This window comes from Doryrhamphus excisus, chromosome 20 (genome assembly GCF_030265055.1).
Source record: "Doryrhamphus excisus isolate RoL2022-K1 chromosome 20, RoL_Dexc_1.0, whole genome shotgun sequence".
NCBI classification, from domain to species: domain Eukaryota; kingdom Metazoa; phylum Chordata; class Actinopteri; order Syngnathiformes; family Syngnathidae; genus Doryrhamphus; species Doryrhamphus excisus.
The window spans coordinates 3,218,379-3,241,286 of record NC_080485.1 but is presented as its reverse complement, the minus strand read 5'-3'; the positions used below and the strand labels follow the sequence as shown (position 1 = coordinate 3,241,286).

At 39.0% G+C, this 22,908-nt stretch overlaps 1 protein-coding gene across 1 annotated transcript in view; it reads right to left on the bottom strand.

Annotated features, from left to right (window-relative positions):
• Positions 1 to 22,908, bottom strand: part of eys (eyes shut homolog) — a 272,564-nt gene that overhangs the window by 4,582 nt on the left and 245,074 nt on the right. The window contains exons 43-46 of the mRNA XM_058058308.1: positions 17,784 to 17,956; positions 9,280 to 9,462; positions 5,520 to 5,686; positions 4,908 to 5,052 (exon numbers count right to left, since the gene is read on the bottom strand). Coding sequence (XP_057914291.1) covers positions 4,908 to 5,052; positions 5,520 to 5,686; positions 9,280 to 9,462; positions 17,784 to 17,956 — 668 coding nt within the window. The remainder of the gene's footprint in view (positions 1 to 4,907; positions 5,053 to 5,519; positions 5,687 to 9,279; positions 9,463 to 17,783; positions 17,957 to 22,908) is intronic.

The window sequence follows — 22,908 nt, the reverse complement described above, 5'->3', positions numbered from 1 at the left end:
TTTTAACTCCAGTGTTTCCTCAGGGGGGTCCTCCACACTGGGGGCTGTGTCGGGTCTACTGAGGGGGTGCCATTCTTGGGTCCCTTCGACGCGGATGGCAGGGGGTTCCTCCCTTTGATGTGGGGGTCCGCCCGTCTGTCGGAGTCGGGGGGCCCGGGTGCTGGTCCCCCGACGGCACGGCTTGCGGGTCCTCCCAGTGTGGACGACCCCAAAGGTGGCGTTTCCTTGTGTGTGTGTGTGATTGTGTGTGTGTGTGTCTAGTAGGGAGCGTGGGAGGGAGGGGCTTTCTTTGTAATTGTTTGTCTTTTTAATTGTGGTAATTGTTTTTAATTCTGTACAGCACTTTGTGTTGCATGTCTCTGCAGGAAAAGTGCTCTACAAATAAAGTTGATTTGATTTAATATCTACATTCCAACAATGGTCAAACAATACTCCTGAGAATATGTATATTCACAATGAAACTCTGTATTTTTCATTTTAGGATCATATTCATGGTTATGGATCGCTTACTGTTCTTTTGTGTCTCACTGACTGAACAAACCGACCCCATCCTTTGCTCATCCAATCGGCAGTCAGCAATGTTGATGCGTTCACAGACAAGCAGTGAGTCTAATTTATTTTTAAACTCTTTTTGAAAATGCACATTTCCTCTGCTTCAGTGTTAAAAAAAGCTGCAACAAGGAGGCTGAAGAGTCGCCGTGGACGCCTGTGGACTTCACGACGCTTTGTGTGCATGTATTTGTTTTTTAAACCTTTTTATACTTGTATGACAGTTTAGAACAGGGGTGGGCAAACTACGGCCCGGGGGCCACATCCGGCCCGCCAAGTGTTTCAATATGGCCCGCCTGTTTTTTCCAAAGTATTTCATTTAAACTCAACACATAACCTGGCATCGTGGCTTGGGCCAACTTTTTGATAGCTAGGTAGCTAGCTGCTTTATCAATTTCGTTATTTGATGTGGTCTGTTGTTTACAAAATACTCCTGGAAAAAGGAGCACAAGCACAATAATAATAATAATAATAATAATAATAATAATAATAATAATAATAATAATAATAATAATAATAATAATAATAATAATAATAATAATAATAATAATAATAATAATAATAATAATAGGGCGGCACGGCGGTCTGGTGGTTAGTGCGCAGACCTCACAGCTAGGTAATAATAATAATAATAATAATAATAATAATAATAATAATAATAATAATAATAATAATAATAATAATAATAATAATAATAATAATAATAACAATAATAATAATAATAATAATAATAATAATAATAATAATAATAATAATAATAGGGCGGCACGGCGGTCTGGTGGTTAGTGCGCAGACCTCACAGCTAGGAGACCAGGGTTCAATTCCCACCCTCGGCCATCTCTGTGTGGAGAAGCGGTAGAAAATGAATGAATGAATGAATAATAATAATAATAATGTTGTCAATAATGATAATAATACTACTATTATATTAATATTAATATAATAATGGTAGTAATATTATTATTATTAAGAAAATAATAATAATAATATAATAACATTACTATAAGTAATAATAATAATAATTCTAATAACAATAATAATAATAATAATAATACATTTATAACACACTTTACATCAAATAAATGATTTCAAAGTGCACATATAGCAGATTGCATGACACTTTTACATGTAAAATATGTGTAAAAATATAGGTGTAAAAATGGACTGTTACGTGTAAAATACTACATAATCCCCCCCCGTCAATTTTGTTAAATTAATGCGGCCCGCGAGTCCAAACGTTTGCCCACCCCTGGTTTAGAATGTTGTACGGTCTGTAATGTTCTTTGATGGAGGCGGTTTCACTGCGTAATAAATAAAGTTATTATTTCTTGCGGGGGAATTGTTTCAAACTGAGAACATCTTGGAAGTCGACCAGCGTAGACTTAGAGATGGTGACGCTGTCACGTATTGTCAAAATAACATCAGCGTGAAAGCTTTCCTCTCAGCGTTCACACAATAATCAACAAGTCTGCCACCAGCTGTCATCAAGCATCTCCCGCCTTGTTTGCCTTTTGCTTCCATAATTCAATTCCATCCAGGCAATATTTACTTTGGCCTGCAACTGCAGAGCAAGAAGGGCCCCAGAAAAGCCTTCCAGTCATGTGGCACCCGTCTTCCCTACTGCATTAGTCACCGGCACAAACAGAATGCAGGAGAAATGTCACGCTCCTTCATGAATATTCATGGCGACTCAAGTGATGGTTACAGTGCTATAAACAAATGGAGTATATTTTTGATTCAGCCGGACGCGCTGTCATGTATCTTCTTCAAGTAGCGCTGAATGAATGACCTTAATAGAAATGTTTGCATGGAACGGTGTGGAGATTCGACAAACACTCTTCCCACTTGCTTGTTATTTGATCAGTGGCTCAAATTGACTGACTGATTCATTTCAGGAGTCGCCGCGTCTCATCCGCCACCTTTCCACAGGGGGAGTGTGGATCTGTTGATAACTGGGAGTGAAGTGCATTATCAGTGTGTTCACTGCCAGCCATCATGATTAGGGCTTCAGGAAGGTCACACAGATCTGATTAGACGCCCATGAGTTCTCATTACATCCTCTGCACCGGGGCCATGCCTCCACCGGCGTTGAGCTTACCAATACAGGGGACCGCGGCGGTGTCAGGCGGTTTATGGAAACTGATTCTTCACTGCAGCTGATTTGATTTTTTGGGCTTGAAACTTCTATTCCATCGGACGGATTAAGATGGATGTCAGACTCATAAATAAGACACAAAAAGCTGCAGTCCACTTCAATTTAGGGCTGTCGGACATTGGCTAAAAAAATAGATACTTTATCCATCCATGCATTTTGTACCGCTTTTCCTCACAAGGGTCGCGGGTGTGCTGGAGCCTATCCCAGCTGTCTTCAGGAGAGAGGCGGGGTACACTCTGGACTGGTGGCCAGCCAATCACAGGGCACATATAGACAAACAACCATTCACATTCACATTCATACCTATGGACAATTTGGAGTCACCAATTGACCTAGCATGTTTTTGGAATGGGGAAGGAAACCGGAATACCCGGAGAAAACCCACGCATGCACAGGGAGGACATGTAAACTCCATATAGAGATGCCCGAGCGGGGAATCGAACCCGAGTCTCCTAGGTGTGTTGCCTGCGTGCTACCACTTTAGTAGAGCACATGAGGAGTACTGAAAGTAATGGTAATGGTTTTATTTCATTTGAACATGCATCAGATTACAATTGAGTGCATCCCATAATCAGTTCCCAGTTCCACATGTCCAAAAGGAGTAGGAAGATGCAAAGCTTATTTAATCCTACCACTCCATCTGGTACTTTTACAATCAGTAATTGTTACATTTGTTCACTTCCTGCTTTCCATAATACAGTTTAAGTTTATTTTTTGTATTTTTTTTTTAATAATGTACCTCGTACCGAAGTACTGGGTGATATGAGCATCCAATGCCATAATGGGTACCATAGTGCGTGTCAATATAGTGATATATATAGCACATCATGACTGGTTCAAGACTCTTCATCCTTGTATTTAGCAAACATCAACTGCTTGTATTGTTTCTTGAATTGGCTCATCGTTGTGCATTGTTTGATTTCCTTACTCAATCCATTCCATAGTTTGATTCCACATACTGAAATGCTATGGCTAGCATAACGTAGTCCTAGCATAGAAGTGTTTCAAATGTACTTCTTCCCTGAGATCATATTTCTCCTCTCTTGTAGAGAAGTATTGGATGACATTTTTAGCTAATTGGTTGTTTTTAGCCTTATGCATTATTTTAGCTGTTTGAAGATGAACTATATCAGCAAGTTGAAGTATTTGTGATTTTAGAAATAAGGAGTTAGTATGTTCTCTGTAGGCGGCATTATGAATTATCCTTACTGACCTTTTTTGCAGTACATTTAGCCAGTGAAGATTGCTTTTATAGTTATTATCCCATATTTCCACACAATAAGTAAGATATGGTAGAACCAGAGAGCAACAAAGAGTGTGGAGTGATTTCTGATTGAGAACAAATTTAGTTTTGTTCAATACTGAAATATTTCTGGAAACTTATGTTGTATATTTGTAATATGAGGTTTCCAGAAAGTGTCACTTTTTATGATCATCTGTACCAAAGTTTCATTTTTGGGAATCATCCATAAGTTCAGTGGAAAGTAGGCCTAACTACAATTACAGTATTATCATTAGTTGCCTCAGGTTTTTGTTCAGTTTTTATGTCACAGTTGGGCACTCATCATTTCAATCATTATACATAACAATGTTTATTTGGGCTTTTCATTAATTATTATTATTTAATTTTAAATCTAAATTTAATACTCAGTATATAGACTGGTCATATATCTCATATCGTTTCATATTATCTGCATACTGTATTTGTATATAACTCTGGGAAAAACTGTTGATTTTGTTAATACTTGGGTTGTTTATATTGTTTATTTTTCTATATTGTGTATTTTGTACTGCTTAACTGATTCTGTAGTCTTGCTGCTGTGCAATGCAAATTTCCCCACTCAGGGATGAATAAAGACATATCTTATCTTATCTTAAATCCATTCATTTTTTGGCCCCCCACTTTTTTAGGGTAAAGGTCTCATCATGCAAGAGGACTGGCAATGTAACTGTAACACAGGTATTACTCGTCATACGTAATGTCTGACATTTTGGAAGTACATTTTGCCAGCACCCATCACAGCCTACATTATTTCCATACTACGCTTATTTAGGGGACTCCAGCAGCAGCAGAATGCTTCAGAGGTGCCGATCCTATCAACTTGCAAACTGCTTTCTGCCCTCTCTTTTCATTAGGCTGTACAAAGACACAGAGATCCTGGGAAGGATGCCAGAGCTCCAGTGCTGAAAGTGGCCGTCTTACCCTGAAAGCCTTGATGGAACCTGGAGCCAAGTGGCAGCAGTTGAGCGGTGTACTCATTATATCCACCTACAAAGACTTGCTTGAAAACATTGAGGCCTTGCAGGGGTCCTGGAGATGAGCCTGTTCTGTTCCTTTGTCCATCAACCTAGGAAAGACAATATCAATACTCATTAAAACTTTACCAGTGTACCTTTACCAAATGCATCATCTCCAACTCTTTAGCCATTAAGTTTTGCTGGAACATTTTCTTAATCTTGAGCTTTTTTGGACCACAATAACGAGTACAAGCCTGGCTGCAACTGACATTAGTGACACTGGGGAGGACACGTCAAAAAACAGAAAGGACAAAATGCTTTCTGATGTGATTAGTTTGATGAGTATACAAAATATCCTCAACCGAGTGATAGCAATCCTTAACATTTGCATCACAACTACTCCCTGTTGTTCAATAACTTACCCAATCTTTGAGGCAGATTGGCAAAGAAGTGGCTGGGCGCCATTTGCTTATTTGTATGTATAATTTCTCAACCCCAAATATAAAATGACACATCTTTTTTAGACATAAATAACCGTCTTATTTTTGTGTGAGCATGGTATAAAAGCTCCAATCACCTTCAGCCATCCAGTGGTGTTGGACCTTCCGAACGTGACAGTGTGGATGTCCACGTGCAGGTTCAGTCGATCGGACACAATGGTTGCTATACCTGATCCGAGGTTGAATCTATGCAGAACCCGCCCTTTTCGTAACCCCAAAGCGAGGAAGTCATCACCATCTGTGCCTGGTAATAATGAGAATGAAATTAAATCAATATAGTACAGAACTCCGCTGCGGTCGTCCCTCACTACATCGCAGTTCCAACATCACCAGTTTTAGAAAATGTATTAAATAATAAATTAGCACCATTTTTTGGTAAGCTATGAACTATTAATAGTCTTTCAAATACTGAAAGACAAATTAAATGTAGTATTAGATTAGATTACTTTCACATTGCATGGAGTCAGTTCTCCTCCCTTTTCATGTGGAAGTGGTAGTATTTTGGCTTCTTACTTTGACCTTCTTCCTGTCACGGTCGATCTTGATTGTTTTGCGGTGCGACCCCAGGATGCAGGTAAAAATATTTATTGCGTGCAATAATAGCAGTAGCAGGATAAAGCAACTCATGAGGCAGACGGACAAATGCTAATGATCCCACGAGGGGAGAAGCACACACCTGAACTAAATAGACAGCACTAATTAGGGACAGGTGTGGGAGATAAGGACAACCAAGGCAGACACGGGAAAACAGGAAGTCCAATACAAAATAAGAGTGTCCAAACTGGAAACCAAAGCCCAAGAAGGTAACTCAAACAAACCCACACAGGGCGTGACACTTCCACTCCGTTTTCTTATGTTTAGAATAAATAAATTGGAGGCTAACTAGTTAGCTTGCCGACATGCTCTTGTGTCCCGTTACAGTTGTAAACAAAGAATAACAGGAGTATAAAGGTGACTATAGGGATGTTATTTCATGTCTACAGGGCTCTAATAATAATTAGATTTAGAGAGTCAAAAACAGGTTTTCCATGCTCCAACTTTGAAACCGTTGCATCCCTCCATCCATTTTCACTGCCGTTTTGAAGATATCACATTTATTAATATTGAATCCTACTTCGTGGACCTAATTAACTGTGATAAACCAGAGTGGACTGTATAAAAATTGTATATAGCGGATGAATTCTCGCTGAATAAGCACCCACACAAACACACTATTAGACACAGTCAATTACACATTGGGTTGCTTTTGAAATGAGGGTGTCCACCACTTCAACCGGGACGGTTTAGTGTACCCGGAGTCTTTGCATCAATGAAATGGTGGTGCGTGATCAAAGCTGACACTTCATTAAGTCAATTATGATTTTCACTTGTGTATATTTCATCTTTTCTCCAATTTGTATTATTTCCACTCTCTCTCCTGACAGGTGTTTCATTATTCATTTATATGGCTCTTGTTTTCTTTTCTTCCCGCGCCCTCTCTTGATGAATTTACATCCCTGAGAAACTACCAGAGCTTGAATTTATTTTTGTGTTATTCCTGTTTTTTTTTTTTTTTTTCCTTTTTTTTTTTTTTCTTTTTTTTTCTTTTTTTTCCTTTTTTTTCCTTCTTTTTTTTTCTTTTTTTTTCGTGTTATTCCTGTTTTGATAAACTATTATTCGACTGCTGGCGGGGCCGACCCTGCTAATTTAGCACCGTGGGTGTCGACCGCGTCACCACTGATCACTTCAACTGTACTGTATGTTATTATCATTAATATTTATGTTCAGTCCTTGCTGCTACCAAACGTCCAAAACCAAGAACTAAAAAAAAAAAGTTTGCCCAATGATCAGCAAAATCAGATAAAAAAATGACTGACTTGACCTTTAATCTCAGCTGAGTGTGCTAAGAATAAGAAGTCTAATTACTGCCATGTATTATAAAGTATGTCCTTCATACAAAATTTATGCCAATATCATTGTGTTATTGACTCATTCCGTACCAAAGATGTACTGTATTTATAATTGATTTTTTTTTAAACCTGAACACTCGTTCCCAAAGATGTATTTATACGACTTTTAAGGTTTTTTGCACAAAAGGCAACAGAGGAGATGATGTAACTACACACCAACAGTAATCACTGTCACTGCCGGTTTAAACCATAAAAACGGCCACAAGGTGGCAAGGAGGACGTGGAAGAGCATGGAGGAGAGTAGTGTGCAGAAGGTTCCACATTGTAGGGAAACTTTCATGCATGCACGTGTGCAGAAATGTGCACACACACACAGTTTAATTCCAAATATAACAATTGTAAATAGTTCATTGTGTTATATTTGCAGATTTTGATACATTTGAAACATTTTTTGTTTTGTTTATGTAGTGGAGCAGTTGTTTAGCTGTCACAGTGTCAAGTGAAAGTTATACTTTTCACAAAAAGCTTTTTTTCCCTTTTTTGTTGGGAACAGATATTTTCCTGAAACTTACCTATGTTCTACTGCTGATGACTAAAGAAACTTTCTTTGAGAGTCTAATCTTGTACCATGTTTACATAGCCATATAACACAATAATTTGCCTTGAATAAATAAATAAATAAATAATAAATAATCATAAATAAATCAGCCAAAAATGTCTACAATGGCCGGTAATGAATTTTGAAATTTAGTTAATACACTGCATGAGCCCAACTGTGTTTTATGTTGTTGTTCCCCCCCCCCGGAGAGAACATTCAAACTCCACCCAGAGATGCCCAAGCAGAGATTCAAACCCAGGTCTTCCCGATCTCCTGACTGTGTGGCCAAAATGCTAACCACTCACTACCGTGCGGCTCTCAAGTCAAATGAATTCAGTCATTTCTGACTTCTTGTTCCTGGAGGTTAAAGGTAATGGTAATGGTAATGGTAATGGTAATGGTAAAAAACAAAAAAAAACTTTAAGGTTTATTCCGGTGCAAAAGAGCAGCCAGAGAATGTATAGATTTGGCACAATCAAAAATAATGTTTTTTTGTACATTACCATTACCATTACCATGGTAATGGTAATGGTTTTATTTCATTTGAACATGCATCAGATTCCAATTGAGTGCATCCCATAATCAGTTCCCAGTTCCACATGTCCAAAAGGAGTAGGAAGAAGCAAAGCTTATTAAATCCTACCCCTCCATCTGGTACTTTTACAATCAGTAACTGTTACATTTGTTCACTTCCTGCTTTCCATAATACAGTTTAAGGTTTTTTTCCTTTTTTTTTTTTTTTAATAATGTGCCTCCATGAGCATCCAATGCCATAATGGGTACCATAGTGCGTGTCAATATAGTGATATATATAGCACATCATGACTGGTTCAAGACTCTTCATCCTTGTATTTAGCAAACATCAACTGCTTGTATTGTTTCTTGAATTGGCTCATCGTTGTGCATTGTTTGATTTCCTTACTCAATCCATTAAATGTTGAATGTCTGTGGTCTGTGGGCAAGCCCGGGTGGGCGTCCCAACTGAGATTTGTGCAATTGTGACATTTTCATGTCACAATCATGAATGATATGTATTTTCCAAAACCAATCAAATGATGCTGAGAAGATAATTATGCATTTGTCTTAAAGGTAGCGTGAGAGCGAATAGTTTTGTTACTTTTTTCTTTCGTATATTTTTCACTTCAGTGTTCCCATAATCCTTCTTTTTATTGTTGTAGGTGGTGAGTGATTACATTTTCATGAAAAATGAAATGAAGAATGGCCCCTAGGCCATACTTTGGACATCCCTGACATAGGTTTATGGTGCCCAGCAAATTCCAAAATGTAACAACACCAATCATATGAACTTATATCTGTGATATAATCCCCGACAACGTGCAGGTGGCTCACCTTGTCCTTTCTGCCCAGAGAACAGGATCAGGTTGTCTTTCACAGCAGATGACCTATTGACCAGCGTGAACTTCAGATGGAACTCATAAAAGAAACTGTGACTGGGAATATCAGAATAGGCCACAAAAGAAGTGTAGCCAAACTCGTCAGTTCCGCTGAATCTTGCTCGGGTGATGTTGACAGCTGCAGAGAGAAAGAGAGAGCAGGATGCGTCACCAAAAGATGGCACTATTGCCACACTGTACTTGAGTGGAGAAACTTTCAGGATGGTATTAGATGATGACCTGTTTTCTAACACCATCACCTCTTCGGTCCCATTCTATTTCCATTAGTAGCTATTTAGGAAGATTTTTGGCAAGCTCTCTTACGCTGCTTCATCCTCAGTGCACACAATGGTAGCACAGTATTATTTAATTCAAGTTTATTTACAATGCTTGCAGTTCCTGTGTTGATTCTCAGTGCTTGATTTGACGTACAACCTTAAAGATCCAGACACCGAACACATCATTTTCCTCTGAAAAAGAGGTTCAAGGCTTTCCCTCTACAACTCATTGCAGCTAAATTATTTATAAAGCTGGAAACGCTTCTGTCATCATCATCGCCCATGTATTGTTTCGCTGAATTGCTCTGAATAAAAGCAGCAAATGCTTTATTTCTGCCATGTGTTGATCCTATTTTGCTCTTGTAACACGTTAGATGGTGCCATTTTTGTCAGGCCGCACTGTCCATTCCCATTGCCATTAAATGCAGCTTGTGTGTGGTGATTTGTTTCATTCTTTTTACCCACTGACTAGAATTTTTATACATGACAACAACATTGAAGATAATTACAATTGCCATATCAACTACTAGAGGGGGTCATTTGACTTGATATTGGTTGTGAAGTGAAATGCTGTTGAGATGTAGAATAGATGTTGAATATCCATCCTTGGGTCCCTTCGACACGGCCAGCTGGGGGGTTCCTCCCTTTAATGTGGGGGTCCGCCCGTCTAACGGAGTCGGAGGGCCCGGGTGCTGGTCCTCCGATGGCACGGCCTGCAGCTTCTCCCAGTGTGGACGGCCCCAAAGGTGGCGTTTCCTTGTTCCTCAGTACCATGCCATGTCTCCCTACTGTGGGTGATTGTGTGCTTGCGTGTGTGTGTGTGTGGGTGGGTCTAGTATGGAGGGTGGGAAGGAGGGGCTTTCTTTTTTCTTCATTGTTTTCCTTTTTAATTGTGGTAATTGTTTTAATTCTGGAAAGCACTTTGTGTTGCATCTTCTTGCAGGAAAAGTGCTCTACAAATAAAGTTGATTTGATTTGATTTGAATATAGAATTAATATTGAAGTAGTTGAATGGGTGTGGAAATGTGGAACTTGTCCATTCATTTTCAACAGGGGGGGAAAATGTCGCGGAAAATGTAGACTCACGGTTCAATAATGCCGTTAACATTTCATTCCGGCGGTGCAAGCATTCAATGAATACATCACATTGTGAAGTCCTATTCAATTGAATGTATCATTAACAAACAAGTGTCTGCACGCCATGCAGACAGCATTACATTGATTCAACTCCTCCGTCATGTCATGTGCTGCAAACCAAGAGAAGCGGAAGTTATGAAATACATTCTAAATGTTCATATTCTATAGATCCAGACTATGGACATATCTCATCTTACTAATAAATGGATAAAATAAGAGCATTACAGCATATTTCTACTGCTTTTTCGTGCCCTGTTAGTAAGATTTATAAACAAAACAAAGCCAAATGGGATAAGCATCCACAAGAGTTGACTCGGTATATCTTTGAGGAGCGACATTGTCTTTAACATCCTTCGTGTTCCATCCTAAACTCCAAACTTTATCAGGAAGCATGAGCAACTTCTCTGCGAAGGTAGCAGCAGCCTATTAATAATTCTGAGTGAAGTCATCTCAAATATCCATTAATGCTTCATGAACTCCACTGAGGCACTACAGCATCCGTCACACTTCCTGGTTCTTCCCTTGCATTCATTTCCTGGTTTGTTCTGAGAGACTAACTGTAGCACTTTAAGTACACTTGGGAGGAGGGCTGAAAATATTGCACTTAGGGAGGGAAAATTGTGTTTTCTTTTACATATAATGGGAGAAAAGGACAGAAAAGCAACATGGACTGATGAGACTGACCTCTTAGCTCAGCTGTCGTTTGCTGACTGTCTTTTAAAAGCAAAGTGTTTTGACACAAAACAATAATGTGACTGTACTTTCAATTGATTAGGTTGGCTAGAATTCCAAATAAATAGATCCTGATTTGTCCTTTGAGCTAAGCCAGGGGTAAGCAACCTGCACCTTTTCTGTATGCAACCCTTGGTGGAAGACGTTTGGACACCCCTGTTGCAAAGGAACACGTGCCCTGGTTTTCGACATTAACATTATTGGCATCGTATGCTGTCTCAGTCATTGTACGGCTAAACAACATGCAAGAAACTAGTTAGATGCCGAGCATTGGTTCTCAGTTATTGGATAGTAATAATAATAATAATAATACATTTTATTTGTATAACGCTTTTCAAGATACTCAAAGACACTTTACAAAAGAATGAAGTTGAATAGAGCAAGTAAACAGAATAAAAGACACACCAAAATACAACATTCATTGGTTAGTACACAGTTAAAAAAGCGGGGCGGGGTAGTTCTTCTTGGGACATTTGGACAGATCCCAGCCAGATAATTATTTTATCATCTTTATTATGTGCGTGTGTGCTTTGTGTTCAAGCACACTGTGTATTTCTGATAGTAATATGTAGGAATGTTTGGGTTGCAAGTGGTAGAATTCAAGAAGAAACATGAAACATGGCCTGAATGTGACATGGTTAGCCTTCAAAATAAAGATTGTTCTTGTCTTGATCTCAAACATCAGTCCCTTAGGATTATAAAAATGTGACTGATGTGCGGGCGAGTGTTTAGGGCGCAGGCCTCACAACTAGTTCAATTCCACCCTCGGCCATCTCTGTGTGGAGTTTGCATGTTCTCCCCGTGCATGCGTGGGTTTTCTCCGGGTACTCCGGTTTCCTCCCACATTCCAAAAACATGCTAGGTTAATTAGCGACTCCAAATTGTCCATAGATATGAATATGAGTGTGAATGGTTGTTTGTCTATATGTGCCCTGTGATTGGATGGCCACCAGTTCAGGGTGTACCCCGCCTTTCGCACGGGATAGGCTCCAGCACGCCCGCAAACCTTGTGAGGAAAAGCGGTAGAAAATGAATGAATGAATGAATGATATGCGGGCTAAAAACCAAACATACTATTTTGTCATTTGACCTCTTTTACTTAGCTCCAACCTTCCTGAGTTGGCTATTCTTTAAAATACAGACTGCAAAACAGGAACCGTAGAGCAGGGGTGTCTAAACATGTTCCACCTGGGGCCACATACTGAAGGAAAAATAAAAGGATAAAAAGGCCACATTGACATTTTGTAACCAACACATGTACTTATATATGCTAAGATGTTACATATACGTACACTTCAAGTAAAAAACTGCATCTCAGCTTTGTGTATTTTTAGTATGAACTTCTATCTTTGCTTCTTTTCATTTTTACTGTTGTTTTTTTAAATTATCCAAATTTTTCAACTTTCTTCCTAAATTGACTTATCGTTATATTATGACATTATTCCCATATCATTTTGACTGTAGTCCCATAATATTAGAACTTTTTCCCCTACATAATTACCAATAATGACAACTTTACAGAGTTCCCTCCTTCCCTCCGCAGATAGGTTCCCATAGTAACCCGAAATAAGTGACATTTACAAAGTACCCAACTTTATTTTTTTACAATTATTATATACTGTATGCTTAAGGCTGTAAAATCCATGACCATACACTTTGTACTCTTGACTCCTGTGACTTTTTCATCCTGGTGCCGTTCTGCTGTACTGTAGCGTTTTTGTATCCTTGTCAAAACACATTGCTGCAATGTTCCCTTTTGCAGTTCCCCTCTTTAGAACCAAAGAGTAATTTCCACTATTCTGCAATGGTGCCATGTAATAGCGTAACGTCTACATTTCTTCAGCATGTCCAGAGCATCCTCCTCTACTTTTTGGGGGCAGAATGTTTCATCAACATTGTGAGTTTTGTCAGGGAGAAACTTGCAAACATACAGGAGACACGGCGGGGCTGCACAAAGGAGATTGATTGACAATGGTCTACAGCCAATCAGGACGCAGAAGACAATGGGCGGTGTAGACAAACTAGAGAGTGAAGAGAGAGACACTCAAGTTCCCACCATGCAATTATTCTTAAAGGGCCAGGCTTGGCCTAGAACAGCATTCAAAAAAAAAAAGCATAAATAAAATTGTGAAAGGTGTACCGCGATAGAGGGAGGGGACACTGTATTTTGTTTGGTTTGTCTTTCATAATATTACAACTTAAAAAAAAACCATTTTAGTCTTCAATATTCCAAGTTTGTGCAACTAAAATGACATTATTGTATCATAATATTACTCATATTATTCAACTTTTTTGCATCAGATTACAACTTTTTTTCTTGATCATATTTTGACTTTATTCTTGTAAAATTTCTGATGATTTTTCATTTTTACTTTTGTTGTTTTCAGTTTTCTGGTTAAATTCTATTTTTAGAACATTGTGTGGTCCAATTTAAAAAATTGACTCCCTTTCTTAGAGGGTTAACAATGTGATTGGTAGAACCCCAAAGATGAAACACTGACTTTAGTGGCCTCAGCTACCTCCAGTGACTCGGATGGCTTACCATTTAAAAATCAATAGATGTTTTTACTGTAACACAGAAGAAGAATCCATGAAAGTTTTAACATTTTAATGCAGAAAAGGAACACTTCATGCCTTGACCTTGGCATTTTATTTTGTATAGCATTCAAAAGGAAGGTGGTTGATGCTTTAACTTAAATAATGCCTGAAAGTTCAACAACCAACAAGCAAGATAAATATTTGGTATGAGGAGAGTGTTCTCTTGCATGCAGTGAGACCCTTGGGAGTGATCAGCTGTGATAGCGCTGATCTTATCTGATGCTGGCAGGATTAACATTCAAATGTCAGCCATGCACTTGGCTCAGTACTGGATGGTTGAATCACGCCCGTTTTTTTTGTTTTTTTTGTTTTTTTTTGGCGTGTGGGTGCTGAAGCACGGCTGATATGCCAAGCACCCTGCTGCTCTTTTGTTTAGTCAAGCTCAACCTTCACTTCTGCGAACAACGGACTTTCTTTATTGAATCACAAAACGAAAATGTAAATGAATAGTAAAAACTCCCACTCACCACTATTTTTTGGAGCGAAACTGTTAAAAAAAGTTACTTTAAGTAAACAAGATGAATGAACTTAAAAGTCTTTTGAAATATTCAGCAAATCAGCCGTGAGTTTTGCTTTGATTATCCAACTTTATTGCTGCGGGAAAAGCACATTTCTACATCCTCAGCACAATTTTGTTCCATTAATCCCTTTACTTAACAACAGGCACTCACTCTACCAACTGCTCCAGGCTCCCATTCGCCAACTGTTTGCAGACGAGTTCCTTAATAAAGCTGCTAAATCTACACTGCACTTTAATTGAAAGTGGATCAACTTTGGCCGCTTGTTCACATGATAATGACATTGTGTAAGCTAATTGAAACATTGGAAAATAAAAGTGGACAGTTGTGTAATCATTGCCACATCACAGCTGTCTCTGAAGACCGAGGTCAAGAACGAGTGCCGTGAATACAGACCATTAACATATCTATTCAATTAACCGTCCGTCCAGTCACTGAGTGTGCGTTCTGCAAACGCAAATAACCACCAGGGTACCTAAATAACACCGGGTCAAAAGAAGTGGTGTACAGTCTGGGCCAGCAAGGCCTTCTCTGCTGGCCTAAACCATTACCAGAAGTACTGACCTACATTTCAAACTCGGATTGTAAAATTGTGGTATTACATTATATGAACTTATTCCCAACAGTCTCGACCTGCTTCAGATGATGTAATAGTGAAGATATTTGGAGCCGCTCTATTTAGACTTAGTCTAGACCAGGGGTGGGCAAACTACGGCCCGGGGGCCACATCCGGCCCGCCAAGTGTTTCAATATGGCCCGCCTGTTTTTTCCAAATATTTCATTTGAACTCAACGTACAACCTGGCATCGTGGCTTGGGCCAATTTTTTGAAGGTTGAAGTAGCTGCTTTATCAATTTCGTTATTTGATGTGGTCTGTTACAAAATGCTCCTGTAAAAAGGGACACAAGCACAATAATAATAATAATAATAATAATAATAATAATAATAATAATAATAATAATAATAATAATAATAATAATAATAATAATAATAATAATAATAATAATAATAATAATAATAATAATAATAATGTTGTCAATAATGATAATAATACTACTATTATATTAATATTGTTGTTAATAATATTAATATAATAATGGTAGTAATATTACAAAATACTCCTGGAAAAAGGAGCACAAGCACAATAATAGTAATACAAATAATGATAATAATACTACTATTATATTAATATTGTTGTTAATAATATTAATATAATAATGGTAGTAATATTATTAATATAACAAAATAATAATAATAATAATATAATAATATTACTATAACTAATAATAATAATAATTCTAATAAAAATAACAATAATAATAATAATAATAATAATACATTGAGAAACACGCTTTACATCAAATAAATGATTTCAAAGTGCACATATAGCAGATTGCATGACACTTTTACATGTAAAATATGTGTAAAAATATAGGTGTAAAAATGGACTGTTACGTGTAAAATACTACATAATCCCCCCCGTCAATTTTATTAAATTAATGCCGCCCGCGAGTCAAAAAGTTTGCCCACCCCTGGTCTAGACTTAGGCACATTGGCTGAGCCCCAACATGACAAGCATCGGTTTTTACCGATCACCGGTGGAAATTACTCGCCGACTCAAAATTATGAGCAATAATGTAAGTCATGGGTTTTGTGAATATGTATCTGAAGATACAGGGATGTATATGATTATTGATAAACTTGCTGGTATATTAAAAGTGGCACATAACTAACGCTCCAGACTCATCTGGGCACATATCATCATGACTGAAGGTGGCTGGTCGGGCTGTCACAAGACACTCAGACAAGATTGGGTTTATGAGAACCAGAAGAGAACCAGTTTAGCATTATTTGGAAGAAAATTCCAATGAAAAAAATCTATAAATTTAATTCTATGACGTCACACTCGTCTAGACTCGGTGTGTACACCTCAGACACCAAGAAGAGACTGTCTGACTGACAAATGGTCTCACTTCGTTCATGCTGTTGTTCTATGGGACAAATGTGGCAAGATGCCTGAAAGCAATGCTTTGTTTGGAGGCGGGAGACGAGGAAAACAGACACACATTCCCATGGGAATATATTAAAGTTGGGAAAATTGTGAAAAAAAAATCTGGTCGGCCACTGAAAGCCCAGTCATGGCCCAGTCAAGTCTCCCACCATTGGTCAAAAGACATTTACATTAACAGTCAATGTTGTAGGCAACCTCATGGTGTACTCTTCAATAATACCACAAGATGGAAGTAGGCGAATTGGAAGTAACATGAGTGGTCAGCATCCAGAAGCTCTATTTAGCTCTGTATGCGCTTTAAAATGTGGGTTTCCAACTCAGCACCACTGTTGGTGATACTGTATATGCTAGCGATGGTATTTTTTATTACAACATTGGTTCTGTTGCAGGGCGGCACGGTGGTCGAGTGGTTAGCGCGCAGACCTCACAGCTAGGAGGACCAGGGTTCAATTCCACCCTCGGCAATCTCTGTGTGCATGTTCTCCCGTGCGTGCATGGGCTTTCTCCGGGTACTCCGGTTTCCTCCCACATTCCAAAAACATGCTAGGTTAATTGGTGACTCCAAATTGTCCATAGGTATGAATGTGAGTGTGAATGGTTGTTTGTCTATATGTGCCCTGTGATTGGCTGGAAACCAGTCCAGGGTGTACCCCGCCTCTCGCCCATAGACAGCTGGGATAGGCTCCAGCACCCCCACGACCCTCATGAGGAAAAAGCAGTAGAAAATGAATGAATGAATGAATGGTTCTGTTGCAGGGCGGCACGGTGGGCGAGTGGTTAGCGCGCAGACCTCACACCTAGGATGACCAGGGTTCAATTCCACCCTCGGCCATCCCTGTGTTTTCTCCCACATTCCAAAAACATGCTAGGTTAATTGGCTAATTGTCCATAGGTATGAATGTGAGCGTGAATGGTTGTTTGTCTATATGTGCCCTGTGATTGGCTGGCCTGTGTACACCGCCTCTCGCCCAAAGACAGCTGGGATAGGCTCCAGCACCCCCGCGACCCTCATGAGGAAAAATCGGTAGAAAAAGAATGAAAAATGACTGGTTCTGTTGCTGCTGTGAAAAAAAACAAACAAAAACTTCCCAACCTGACGTTGCCAACTACTAGCCTGGCATGTAGATTATGTTCACATTGAGAAAAACTGGCCTTTATTCGCCAACACACTCTTATTCCTACTTACTTTGGTCACACAGTAGGCCTTGTCTTCCATACGGACAGAGACACACGACCTCCAGTGGCGACTTTGGGACGCATGTGGCTCCATGACCGCAGGGGTTGCGCTCGCAGGTCGTAAAGTGGCACAGGCGGCCGGTGTAGAGTGGCGGGCACTGGCAGAACCAGTCGTCAGCCTCACTATGAGAGATGAAACACGGGCCATCACATGGAGACAATCCAGTCTTGCATAATGCAGAATACTACATGAGGCTGGCTTAAACATTTGTATTACATCCAAGGGGAAGTACGCTAGGATCTTAGATACGAGGGACGGAGGAAGGGGTTATCGGTGCATTGTTTTTAACTCTGTTAGACTTGGGGTTGCATTTTCTATGAATGAAAAGTGCTTTATGCATGACAACATTGGTTCTGTTGCAGGGCGACATGGTGGACGAGTGGTTAGCGCGCAGACCACACAGCTAAGAGACCAGGGTTCAATTCCACCCTCGGCAATCTCTGTGTGCATGTTCTCCCGTGCGTGCATGGGTTTTCTCCGGGTACTCCGGTTTCCTCCCACATTCCAAAAACATGCTAGGTTAATTGGCCACTCCAAATTGTCCATAGGTATGAATGTGAGTGTGAATGGTTGTTTGTCTATATGTGCCCTGTGATTGGCTGGCGACCAGTCCAGGGTGTACCCCGCCTCTCGCCCATAGACAGCTGGGATAGGCTCCAGCATCCCCTGCGACCCTCGTGAGGAAAAAGCAGTAGAAAATGAATGAATGAATGAATGGTTCTGTTGCAGGGCGGCACGGTGGTCGAGTGGTTAGCGCGCAGACCTCACAGCTAGGAGGACCAGGGTTCAATTCCACCCTCGGCCATCCCTGTGTGGAGTTTGCATGATCTCCCCGTGCATGCGTGGGTTTTCTCCCACATTCCAAAAAGGTTAATTGGCAAATTGTCCATAGGTATGAATGTGAGTGTGAATGGTTGTTTGACTTGAATTGACAAGCGCTTCATGAAGCAGAACAAAAAAAGCCCTCCATCGAGTGCAAACCTTGGCCAAAGTGTAGAGATTGCTGGCAAAACAACCGTAGTCATATGATTATAAGATGACCATGAATATAAGACAAATCCTCTTTTGCAAGGCTCATTTTCTGAGGACAAAAAACTAAAAAAGATACACAACATTGTCAACAGTTGTTTGATGATTCTGCTTTATTGATCACCATTATCTTAAAATTTGTATCATTCCTCTTTCTCTGGGGCATTAATGTGTGTGAGTGACAGGAAGAAAAGCTATTCTTGGGAAGAAGTGTTTTGGTGCAACGTAGATATAAATCTGTAGACCACAAATCTATTTTTTTGTATTTTCTCCAGGGAAAAATGGTAATGGTAATGGTTTTATTTCATTTGAAAATGCATCAGATTCCAATTGAGTGCATCCCATAATCAGTTCCCAGTTCCACATGTCCAAAAGGAGTAGGAAGAAGCAAAGCTTATTAAATCCTACCCCTCCATCTGGTACTTTTACAATCACTAACTGTTACATTTGTTCACTTCCTGCTTTCCATAACACAGTGTAAGTTTTTTTTTTTTTTTTTAAATAATGCACCTCGTACCGAAGTACTGGGTGATATGAGCATCCAATGCCATAATGGGTACCATAGTGCATGTCAATATAGTGATATATATAGCACATCATGACTGGTTCAAGACTCTTCATCCTTGTATTTAGCAAACATCAACTGCTTGTATTGTTTCTTGAATTGGCTCATCGTTGTGCATTGTTTGATTTCCTTACTCAATCCATTCCATAGTTTGATTCCACATACTGAAATGCTATGGCTAGCATAACGTAGTCCTAGCATAGAAGTGTTTCACATGTATTTCTTCCCTGAGATCATATTTCTCCTCTCTTGTAGAGAAGTATTGGATGACATTTTTAGCTAATTTGTTATTTTTAGCCTTATGCATTATTTTAGCTGTTTGAAGATGAACTATATCAGCAAGTTGAATTATTTGTGATTTTAGAAATAAGGAGTTAGTATGTTCTCTGTAGGCGCCATTATGAATTATCCTTACTGACCTTTTTTGCAGTACATTTAGCGAGTGAAGATTGCTTTTATAGTTATTAGCCCATATTTCCACACAATAAGTAAGATATGGTAGAACCAGAGAGCAATAAAGAGTGTGGAGTGATTTATGATTGAGGACAAATTTTGCTTTGTTCAATACTGAAATATTTCTGGCCACCTTATGTTGTATATTTGTAATATGAGGTTTCCAGCTCATATTTTCATCTATTGTGATCCCCAGAAATGTATTTTCGTTCACCCTTTCAATGTCCACACCGTCTATTTGTATTTGCTGGTGCGTACATACTGTATTATATTCAATTGTAATTCATCAATATTGGAAAATGTAAAGTTTATTTCGACATCAGTGATTCTAAAACATGAGGGCCCCCCAAAACACTGACTTGTGATACACCTCGCCACCACTCGGGGCAGTATTGCTTCAGCCAGTTGACATACAAAGGGAGTTGTTACGGGTAATAACATTGTTACATTCTTATTCCAATATGTGGTAAATTGTAATAGGTTCTTGCTTTTCACATGTATCACCTCTTCACATAAAAAAATCAGTGCTGTATCAGCGCTGCTAACTAACATACACAAAAAACAACCAACAATAACCTGACGTACAACAGAGTACAAATGAGTCTTCACGCCTCGCTTGGCCATAAGACAAAATAAAAGTAACACAAAGGCTGAAAAGATACTGCAGTACTCCAAAAGGTAAAGTATCAGATGGAGAAGGCAGTGGTAGTTTTCAGGCCGATAAATTAATCATGTGTTTTGGTGCAGCAGCTCTGCAGGGTGTGTTTTCTTTCTCCTCGAGAAACAGGCTTCCAGAAATGAAATATTTACATTCTGTCGTCGCCGTAGAGCATTGTTAGATACCACTGCGTCTTACTACAACGGGCTGGATTATTAACGGCCTGCTAATGTCGTTTGCCGGGAGGTGCGGTTGATACACAGCCAGTTCTTCTATTTTTGTTGCTGTGTTACAGATGAAATTTGTCACCAGGCTAAATTGTTTCTTGGACTGAACAGGTACAATCATTTGAATAATATCTGACAGCCTCCAAGAATCACTCAATTAAGTCGAAATTACTCGAAATTCAAATGTGTTGCAAATGGGAATGCTGAGAAATTGTGCAAGCGAGCGCTGTGCCACTACATAATTCATCAGGACGTGTCATAACAATCCTCAGATCAGAAAGTGTTTTGTGCATAAGCAAGGTACTACGAGCCGCATAGGTCACCGATTTGACTGCATGATGACTGAGAGCGGTGTTCTTCGGGCGATGCGGTGACATCATTTGCACATTTTCCACATCCCCTACAGGTTATGTGTTGTATTGCAAGTTGCTTTTGACTTTTGATACAACACAATAAATTCAGGTTAAGATTATCTTAATTAGTACTATAAATCTGCTTTAAAGCTATATAATGCTAAAAGAAAATGTCACTTTATTTATTATTATCAATTATACATGTTAAATTGTGTTATCATGTTGTCTCATATTCTGATTAAATAATTTTTTGTACATTTATGCTTATTTTATAAAAAAAATACTTCAGAAAAGATCATCACTTTGTTCATATCATAATCATATCATATCATAATCATAATCATATCATATTAATACTCTTTCTTACATCTGTTGCAGAAATTACAGCCTAATTAAAGGCTAATTGGATTACCACAATAAAGTCCAAATAAATAGGCCTAAACTGAGTGTGTGTGCCTGTCTGTGAGTGTGTGTGTGTGTGTGGGGGGGGGGGGGGGGGGGGTAAAAAACAGAGCAAGCCTGAAAACACTTGAGTTTAATTGGCCCACTCCCAACTTGATTTGCAGGGTGACAAACAGTGATTTCCATTTGCCTGCGGCAGCCACTTTAATGATGAAATTGTGGTCATTTTTGCAGACTAATCTAAATACGTTAAAGCAGCAATATGTATAAAATATGCCGTAAAAAAAAAAAAAAAACCTTGAAATCCATTATGACGTTTCACTGGCTGTTAAGCTGGAGAACAGCATCTCTCTCATTTCCATAGCAACCAAGATCAGGTACTTGATAAAAGTCACACAGAATTTGAATTTCAAAGAGAAGCAAATCCTGTGAGACATCAACTCACTGAGCATCTAAAATGATGATGATAACCACAGAAGCAGAACTGGAACTTACCTCGACTAAGCAAAGTGTTTGGCTGATCAATTGTACATATGACCATTAGATTTAAAGGGGAACTGCACATTTTGGGGAATTTTATCATTCACAATCCTTATGTGGGTGGCACGGCGGTCGAGTGGTTAGTGCGCAGACCTCACAGCTAGGAGACCAGGGTTCAATTCCCACCCTCGGCCATCTCTGTGTGGAGTTTTATTTCATTTGAAAATGCATCAGATTCCAATTGAGTGCATCCCATAATCAGTTCCCAGTTCCACATGTCCAAAAGGAGTAGGAAGAAGCAAAGCTTATTAAATCCTACCCCTCCATCTGGTACTTTTACAATCACTAACTGTTACATTTGTTCACTTCCTGCTTTCCATAACACAGTGTAAGTTTTTTTTTTTTTTTTTTAAATAATGCACCTCGTACCGAAGTACTGGGTGATATGAGCATCCAATGCCATAATGGGTACCATAGTGCATGTCAATATAGTGATATATATAGCACATCATGACTGGTTCAAGACTCTTCATCCTTGTATTTAGCAAACATCAACTGCTTGTATTGTTTCTTGAATTGGCTCATCGTTGTGCATTGTTTGATTTCCTTACTCAATCCATTCCATAGTTTGATTCCACATACTGAAATGCTATGGCTAGCATAACGTAGTCCTAGCATAGAAGTGTTTCAAATGTACTTCTTCCCTGAGATCATATTTCTCCTCTCTTGTAGAGAAGTATTGGATGACATTTTTAGCTAATTTGTTATTTTTAGCCTTATGCATTATTTTAGCTGTTTGAAGATTAACTATATCAGCAAGTTGAATTATTTGTGATTTTAGAAATAAGGAGTTAGTATGTTCTCTGTAGGCGGCATTATGCCACTTTAATGATGAAATTGTGGTCAT